Source organism: Pezoporus flaviventris, unplaced genomic scaffold (genome assembly GCF_033815535.1).
Source record: "Pezoporus flaviventris isolate CSIRO_AGI_PZ_B2104156 unplaced genomic scaffold, CSIRO_AGI_Pfla_v1 ptg000007l, whole genome shotgun sequence".
In the NCBI taxonomy this organism is placed as follows: Eukaryota; Metazoa; Chordata; class Aves; order Psittaciformes; family Psittacidae; genus Pezoporus; species Pezoporus flaviventris.
The window spans coordinates 12,888,525-12,898,098 of NW_026892555.1; the positions used below are offsets into that span (position 1 = coordinate 12,888,525).

The 9,574-nt window shown below is 41.9% G+C and overlaps 1 protein-coding gene across 6 annotated transcripts in view; it reads left to right on the forward strand.

The window, feature by feature from the left end:
* The window catches only part of ENPP2 (ectonucleotide pyrophosphatase/phosphodiesterase 2), a 69,558-nt gene extending 63,840 nt beyond the window's left edge, over positions 1 to 5,718 (forward strand). For all 6 annotated transcript variants that reach the window (XM_061447815.1, XM_061447813.1, XM_061447809.1 and 3 more), the window contains one exon: positions 5,108 to 5,718. In XM_061447815.1, coding sequence (XP_061303799.1) covers positions 5,108 to 5,278 — 171 coding nt within the window. In that variant the 3' untranslated portion in view covers positions 5,279 to 5,718. The remainder of the gene's footprint in view (positions 1 to 5,107) is intronic.
* The last annotated feature ends 3,856 nt before the right edge of the window (positions 5,719 to 9,574 follow it).

Below are 9,574 nucleotides of genomic sequence, written 5' to 3' on the forward strand. Positions count from 1 at the left end.
CTATTACTTCACCTAAAATTGTCTGGAACAACTGACATACAGTAGGTTGGCAGTAAACAACTTGTAGGCTTCTACATTATGGCAGACACTGTCATTGTAACTTCAGAGCAGACTGGGGGGAGGTTGTGTGTGTAGGTGTATTGTGCTGGGAGTGGTCTGATGTTTTTACTGAGGTCTGTTTCCATGTGTAGGTTCAGTATAGTCTCTCTGCTATGGCAGTCTGGGTGCATCAGACAGCATGATTACATTCAACCCACACAGTCTTAAAACTATATGTTAAAACCTGACAAGGGCAGAGTGTCAATTCTTGCTGTTTCCAGAATATGTCTTGATTCAAGGGAAAATTTGGGTTTCTTATTAACAGAGACGAGCAGACACCCTCTGGTTCCTTTCCTATCTTCCTTTAGGTTGCAAGATCCTATAGTGTAAGAATCTTTGTGAAATACAAAGGCTTTGGTCTGGTCAGCACTACAGAAAGTAACACACACTCAGCAGCTTACCATGCAGGAGCAGAGCAGTCAGGTCCCCATGAGCTCTGATGCTCTGCAAGGACATCAGTCCTCCCAGGCAGCTGTATTTAGACTTGTCCTTCCGCCTGAACTTGTTCTCCCATTACACAGCTGTGCGGATTCCTGCACACAGACACTTCACTATAGGCTGCCAGGAGGCCGTTTCCTGAATGAACGCATTAACGTTATGAATTTTGTATTGGCACAAAAAAGTGAAGACTCCTATTCCAGCTACAGGCAGAAATAGTCATTCCAACTCTGTACACAATTCACCTGGAACACTGTCTCTTTCTCATTCATCAAACATCGCCTGCTTTCAGGTCCCTCATTTTAAAACCATGCTTTTGAAGCAGTATCGCTCTCTCTCAAGCAGATCTGGCTTCCCCTTGTTTAGACTCTTAACTTCCTTGGGCGGAGATGTCTTCCATCAGAAGTCTCAGAAAGTCCTACATATATTTGATTGTGGTTATTCTCTGGACTCCTCTTCTGAATCAAGATACAGTTGGTGATCCTGAAGTTACTAATCTGGCAGTTATTTGTGCCTCTGTTCTTGTATCTCTGCCCGTATGTAATTTTATGACAGTCGATTATTTCTTTCTCCTATATTGCGTGACACAGTCCTCTTAAAATGCTGAAATCTTTTTTATGAGGCGTTTAGAGTAATGGACTCTTTTAGGTTTTGGTTTCTTATATTTCCAACCCAGGCTTCTTTTTCCTATAGGTCATACTACTTATGGTATTTGCAGTTCTGGGAGGAACTTCAGTGATACTACAAGGTTATTAGCAGATACTGGTCTATGCTTTTTACATGGCAAAGAAACACTCCAAAATTGTTTAAATGTAGCTCTCAAATGAAAATACAGTTAGACAAAATTTTGCCTTTCAAATTCAGCATCAGTCTTACTTCTGCCCATCGTGTTCCATTTTATTTGTTCAAAGAAGTGGTTTTGTAAAACCTTACATACTTAATGGGTGAAATGAATGGGGTAATAGAAGAATTTTTCCTTAACCTCTCCACAGGTTTCTTATAAGATCTGAAGAAATATTAGCTTTCCCCCCACTCTGCCCTTGTTGCACACACTTTCTCTCTTTTTACATGGCTGTTGGAGAACACCGCTACTCTTCTTATTTGAATTTGTTCCATTTCCAAGCTGTGTTTATTCATGGTGAGCTTATACCCATTTATTCTTGTGTCAACATTTTTCTATGGCTTAAATAGCCCTTCACTGGGCTTCTTTGGGATTTACTCTAGTGATGATTTATGATGATTCTCAAGGCATATACTTCTCTCTGTTCATGGGAGACCCAGGATCTTTTTTGCTCTGTTTGTAAGAAAGGATGAGCACTTTGGTAGCCTTCCCATGCATCTGTTCCAGACTGTTTGTTTTCCTCTTTTTTACCCCGCCTGGAACATGAAGGAGATAAGCACTCCAGCTGAGATCTCAAAATGAAAGTGATTTTCTTTCCACTGAACACAGCTCCTTTGATAGTATCTAGGATTTGCTTTTTCCATAGCTGTGTTCATAATGGTGGCTCAGAGTCACGCACAACCAATACACCCAGGTCCTTCTCTTCTGCCTGCCTTTTCACGTGAGAAAATCCCAGCTTAGCAGAAATTTTCGCTGTCATTGTGGATAACCCAGTTTCATACTGTACTGCATCTGCATAGAATCATAGAAATAACCACGTTGGAAAAGACCTTTAAGATCATCAACTCCAACTTTTATCCTAGCACTGCCAAGGCCACCACTAACTCATGGCACTGAAGGCCTCATCTACATGGTGTGTGAACACTTGCAGGGACAGCAAGTGCCCTGGACAGCCTGTTCCAATGCCTGAGCATCCTTTGAGGAAGGAATTGTTCCTCATCTCCATCTAAACCTCCCCTGGTGCACGTTGAGGAGGCTGTTTCCTCTTGTCCTATAGCAATCTTAAATTTAAATCTTAAATTAATCTTAATTTCTGTCAGAAATCTGGGTTCATTGATGCCACTTCTCAGCCAGCATGTTGGTTATTACAGAAGGGTATCTTCCTGCAGGGCTCATTCATTAAGCAATAGTGTTTCAGACTGGGTTTCATCCTCCAGTACAGTGTTAGAATCATAGAATCATAGAATAGTTAGGGTTGGAAAGGACCTTAAGATCATCCAGTTCCAACCTTCCTGCCATGGGCAGGGACACCTCACGCTAAACCATGTCACCCAAGGCTCTGTCCAACCTGGCCTTGAACACTGCCAGGGATGGAGCATTCACAACTTCCTTATAGTCTTCCATTGCATTGACAGGAGCTCACAATTTTTGTTTTTTGGTTTGTTATTACTAGCACACCTTGGCACAAAAAGCATGTATGAAAACATTACACAAACCCCTTTTCAGTATCAAAGCTGAAGGAACCCTACTAGAAACCTCCTCCAGGCCACAATTTTCTCTTTCAAATTTCTCTTTTTAGTAAGCGGGCTCCTCACCCACCTTATCTACATTCTGATCATGTTCAATTTTCCCAACTAATAATCTGACATCCATCTTTTGTCCAGAATATCTAGTATTTTTTCCTGTGAATTTTAGGCTAGCCTCCTAATTGGTTGCCTACTTATGTTTACCTCCATGTTTTCAATTGTTAGTTTTTCCTTCTAAGACTCTACTATTCAGGTGCTACTATCTGGCACTGATGGAGAAAAATATCATTTTAAATATATATACTTAATTCATTGTTTTGCAGTAATATAATACCCTGTTAGCTGATTATTATGTTTAAAATTCTTCCTGCTGGACCTGAAGTTTCATGGGCCAGCTGTGAAGAGGGAAAACTACAATCTAGATCAGTTGATTGATTTTGTGGAGCTGTCTTGCTGGACTTGGTTTAAACCAACCTCACAGTTGTGTGATTTATTCATGTTCATATTACAGACCTTTCGCAAACATTTAGAGGAGTCCTCCTTATATTCAAAAAGAGCAAGCTTTGTAGCAATGAGACTTCCTTCAGGGCTCTGTAAAATGTAGATTTCCTGCTCAGAAGGAAGGCTTGAATACAACAAAATGTCACAGTGATTGCATTTGCAATGTAGTAATAATGCTATTGAGGCTCCTTTGTACAGTAGCAACCTGATTGTTAGAAGAAAGGCTGAGTCGGGGGCTTCTTTCAGCCAAATCCTGCCAAGCAGCGGCATTCCTGCAGCACGGCCACAGCACTGCAGGGTGTGAGGAGGGCACTTTCCTTTCTCTTCACTCTTAGTTTGCATGCATCTTCTTATGCTCCAAGACCTGGTTTTGAGCTGCAGGTTGCTAATCCTCAGGTTGAGAGGAAAGTCTGTTCTGAGCCAAGAAACTTCAAACCAGACAAGCACTAACTGGGTCATGGCAATTTGCTTTAGAGCAGCCAGCAGTGACCTAAACTGGTACCTGGTGACCTCTCTCTGCAAATGATCACGCTCGCCCTCCTGGCCCTTGCAGGGCAACCCGCTGCCTTGTCCATGGCTCGTCTACTGCTTTGGGTAGGCTGTGGCATTGCTGAAGCTTAGCCTTGATCAGCGAGAGGACCACTCTGCAGGGAGACCTTGAGACAGCCAGAAAAGGGCCCATTTTCAGGAGTCAGCCCAGAAATAGATTTTTATCAGCAAGATTTCCAAACCACACATGGAGTCCAAATGGCCAGAGGCACAACCCTCCATTCCTAACTTGCTTCCCCAGCAGTGGTGTCACTGTACCAGCCAGAGAGGCCAAAGGGGGAAAAGTCCTGTTTGCTCTGTCCTTTTCCCACGTCTGCTTCCTGCTGTGCAGGGCTGACTGCGATGCTCATAGGACTTTTCACTGGGCTTGTTAACGTACTCAAAAGAGCCAGGAACTGCAGTGTGTTGCAGGGCCGATTTTCTGATGTACGAGTTACATTAAGTTGGTGGATGGCTCCAACATGTGCTGGATCTGGCACAAGGTATGCAGCAGGAGCAGCCTCCTAAGAAAGATTACACCCACACAACCCTACCCAAACCACACACTCTGGCAGCATCACCTGCCTTTTCATATTGGGAAATGCTTAGTGGAAGTCTTCTTTTCTATCAGTGCATAATATGTATGTTCCAATAACAGGATTTTACAGGTACAACAAAAACCATAATCCCAACTGTTCAATGAATTGTAATCCTAACATTAAAGTGGAAAGTTTAAAAGAATATTATGCTAGAGGTGCTGGTCAAATAAGAATAATGTGTAGAGGCAGGGTTCAAAGCTAAACAGCCTGGTGTTTGGGCTTTAGTAACACACAATTGATGAATATGGAGCTCTTCTGTGGGAGAAAAAAAGACATAGGGACGAATGGATATTCTAAAAGCATATGGCTGCTCTTCTGCAATGCCTGCAGCATCAGTCCAGCTTTTCCTAGATGACTATGGTCGTTGTCTCTATCCCATCATAAAATGGGTCCCAAAATAAAATAGGAATCATCTTGTATGTTTCAAATCTGTTTTCTTGGAACTTGTTTACCTCAGTCATTCTTGAACAGGGCACAGAGATTCTTCAGATGGACCCAACGTTTAGAAAAGTTGCATTTGCTTTTGGAGCTGATTTTTGATGTGGCATGTGATAAAACTTTATTTTACCTTTCAGAGCTTGGAGGATGAATCGAAGTGGGTTGAAGATCTCCTTAAGATGCACACTGCACGTGTGCGTGACATCGAACAGCTCACAAGCTTGGACTTCTTCCGAAAGACCAGTCGCAGCTACACAGAAATCCTCTCCCTAAAGACATACCTGCATACGTTTGAAAGTGAAATTTAGCTTTCTAACCTTACTCAGTGCATCCTTTTATCAACTGGTGTATATTTTTATATTGTTTTTATATTTATTAATTTGAAACCAGGACATTAAAAATATTAGTATTTTAATCCTGTATCAAATCTTAAATATTAAACCCTTGTGTCATTTGTTTGTTTCTCTAATGTTTAATATAGGTATGTCTCTTGGTTTATTTAGTAGCGCTTGTAATACTGCAGCTTGAGGCCCTACTCCGAGCTTTTAAGTGGTGCTGCAGGGTTTGATACGTGCATCACGGAAATATTAATTTCCCATGTTCCTTTACCACACTTGTAGTCCTGTACTGTGTATCAAAATACTGAACATGTAAAATTACATTCATTTACTGTTAACTATATGACAGACATATTTAAACCCTATAGACAAATAGCATCTTAAATATAATAAACCACACATTCAGTTTTTTTAATGTGTTTTGATTTGCTTTCACAGGGACATTCAGAGGGGCCTGTGGGCAGCTGAGTGCTGCCACATCTCTCTTATTCACCAGGCAGAGCTTAGGTTTGCTTGTAAGAGGACTGCCAGGACTACAGGTGCCCTGCCTTACTGCTCAGCAGTGAGTCCGTAAACCAGACACCCACAGAATGTCATTACTAGTTAGGTTTTGCCATAGTAGCAAAGCTGGGAGAGGAGTTTGCTTGGTGTCATAAGCCACTGGGGTACCCCATACATGGCCCTGCTCGGGAGCTGTGGGGAGGCTGTGACATGACAATATCTGCTGTCACTGGTAAGGCTGTGTTACATTCTTCTGCACTGCTGCTGCTCTTGGCTGGTTCCTGGGAATGTCTGCTCCATTACCTGTGCCATCGCCAATACCTGCTTTGACTTAGAGACGACAGTCTCGTAATCCTGGCAAGCCCCTCCAAGTGACAATGATGGCACAGTCCTAAGCCAATGGAAGAGACACTGTTGCATGCTAGCCTTATTTGTCATGGACAGCTTCTACAGAAGGTATATGGTATGAAGCATTAGCATTAATGTAGTTAGCTGATGTAAAAGTTAAATTATTGGTTAGAATTCTTCTCAAGACTCATACCACCAGTGGTGCTATTACAAAGCTATCATTTGGGGTTACAGGTTTCCCTCTCTACTGAAGTGCTTTGCATCTATTTTCAAGGGTTGAAATCCTGGAGGGAAGTGGAAAGGGCTGGAAAGCATCTCAGCCATGTACACAGACAAGTAGCCAGGTCTCCTAAGTAAAATTAATCTGGCACAATTTTAGCAACTTGCAGCGCTGTAACATCTCTTTAAGAGAAAGCAGCAAACAGGAATTAATCATGTTAACACCAGTGATAAAGTTCTTGTGACCAGTAGACAAAATTTTATTATTTTAGATTAAATTAGAAAAGCACGAAATTTGAAGGCTTTAAAATCCCTCCCAAAATGTTAGGGTAGGAATTCTAATAACTGCATAAAGCTCTGGGAAACATCTGATTCCTGCAACTTAAAAATTGTCTCTTGTGGTTGTCTGGTAGCACAGAAGTATTTTCCTCTAAGCTTTTGGCAGGGCTTCTTGCCATGATAAACTTTACGTTCTTACATGTGCTACAAAGGGTATTTCCTCTGGATTTAAACCCGTTTTCAGTTAAGACCTAATTCCTTCAACACCAACTTTAGTGATTATATAATGTGGTTGTTCAGAAACTAAACTCAAGACCTTCACTACCATTTTGCTTTGACATTAATCTGTTGCTTTGGTTTTTTGTTTTTTTTTTTTTATTTCTAATTTAATCTAACAAATGATGTAATTCTTTTATTTTCTCCCAAAATATTTATACCAAAGGAACATTTAAGCTCTGAAAGATATTCTTACACTCAGAGAAGCTGGCTTTTGAAATAGTTAGTGATGTTGGATGATGGTTGGGAGAGACTGTTTACCTCAGTTTCACTAAAGAATGATGATTGGTGAGTAGGAAATGTGATTTTCTTACTCAGCTGCTTGCTGTGAGAATAAATACTAGTAGTTTATTTCTATTCTGCTTAGTTCTCTTCAGCTCTTGTCCCATGCTGTTGTATGGCACTGCTGATTTATTTGACCATGCTGGCAGAAGTAGCTATGCTGGTGACTTCTGTGAATTGCATGGGTTTTTTTCCTGTTGAAAGATACCTTATCAACACAAAAGTTCCAGCGCAAAGCTAAAGCCTTGTAAATCCCTCTAAACAGCATGGCCTCTGCAGGAACAACAGACGTTTTAAAGGAAACTTGTAACTTCCCTTTGGTATTCATCAGGGTGAATGTTAGCTTAGGGCCATGTGTAGGAAGGACCCCCTCTGCTTTCTATTCCTGTTAAACCATTTTGAAAATATGAAATACCACTTGCTTCTGTTACATGTTTCCTTTCCTTGATATTACTCCAGCTTCTGCAAGAGGTCTGTTGAGGAGAACAAGCTCTGAATTTTTCTGTCAAGCAACCACTAGTTTTGAGGGTTTGGGTAATCACTGTTTGCAATGGGTGATGTAAATCTGAGGCATGTTTAATGGGTTGGAGGCAGTTCAGTTGACCAGTTGTCAAGGCAACAAAAGCCGTATGTGTCCTGCACACCTAACAAAGTCCTTTTGCTCTGGAGAAACCCTTCAGAGGCAGTTACACAACTGGAATATCCCTGCAACGGGAAACTGTTACCTTTTTTAACCCCTTTTCATAGTTACTTATTCTGAACAAATAAACACTGAAAGCAGGTCAAGTAACCTGACCAACAGCATTACCATGATGACAAGTCAGCTGAAGTCACCATCCTATACTGGCAGTACTGGCATATTTAATTACTACTGATTATATTCTATCCTGATCAGCTAACAGCTTGGATAGATTGATACTTCCTGCTTGCTGCTACTTCGCTGTTCTTGATTTCCAGCCTTTATTCCCTTCATGGTGTTAGGTGCAAGGTTTCTGCACTCACTTGGACACTGGCATTGTTTTGGCAACAGAGTTTGCATTGTGTTGTAAAACACTTTACAACACAATACAGATGAACAAGAGAATTAAAAAACGTGATTGTCAGGTCTGTGCCACCTTGTGAAGTTTTCCCAGTATTCAAAGGAAGTAAATTTACATACCCATCTTTAAGTAAGCCAGTCTTGCTGTGTCCCTGCTGTGGATACTGCTCTGAAACAATCCTGCCATAGTTTCCAGCTTCTAAGTGCTGTATATGTAATGGTCAGCCAGCTGATGGTGCGAAGATATTTTAACAAATGAAAACACAGGTCTTGTAGGAGAGGCCAGAAAGCAAAAGCTGTCACGAGGAGATAAGAGAGGAAGTTCCCACTTCCAGAAACAGAAGAGACTGAACAGGTTGAAGGTCCAGGAGATACTGCTGGAAGGGAACCAGGGCTGGAGAAGATTTATTTGGCAGGTTTATGATGTCCCTGTTTCCCCTGCATCCAGCCTCTCCGGATAGATCAGTCCTTTACATCCAGCAGATGAAATAATACCCTACTTTCTGCACACAGCCAGGAAACAGAAAACTTCTCAGGAAAGTTGAAGGAGTTCCCCCCTGAAGGTGTTGCTTGTTGCAGGAGCAGAACAAGGACTCTGGAAGGATGGAGTCCTCTACAGTGAGGGCAGAGTGCAGGACCTGACCTGAAGGAAACAAATTTATATCAGCTGGATCTCACATTCCATCCATTCTTCCCTTCAGACTTGTGTGCAACCCAAACATCTTTAAGTTCACATTACAGGGCTGTGCAGCTTACCTCAGCAGCTGTCTAAGGTGACAGAGGGGGATACTACTTGTGGTGCAATTGAGAAAATTCCCCTTTTTTGCTTTCCATGAGCAGGGCAATGTGCGGGTGCTGCAGAGCTGCCACCTCCCCTCTGGTGCAGTCCAGTGCTCTTCAAACCAGTTTTGCACTTATGGCAGTGTGGTTTATACTGCTGTTTTGGCACAGGGAGACAAATGAAACTTCACAGCCTTCCTTGGAGGTGGTTTCTATCACAGGCATGGATAAAACTGGGGCATGGAGAGGCTGAACAATATGCTTAAGGACATGCATACAGTAAGCCCAGTAAAGCTGGTCACAGCGCTCCTGTGTTGGGTTTAATATGTGAGGTTTTAAAATAATTCCTGGTTAGTGGTACCACTGGTGGTAGGGCACAGGGGAAGTTTTGTAAAGCAGAAGCCTCAGAATCATGTCGCTGAAATAAAATTTGAATACAGGGGCTGTAGAAGCAAATCTCCCTTTGGAGAGTAAATCATGCTCAGTTTTCTATCAATCCCATCCATTCAAATGCTTGTGATAGGCCTGGTTCCTTGCCAGAG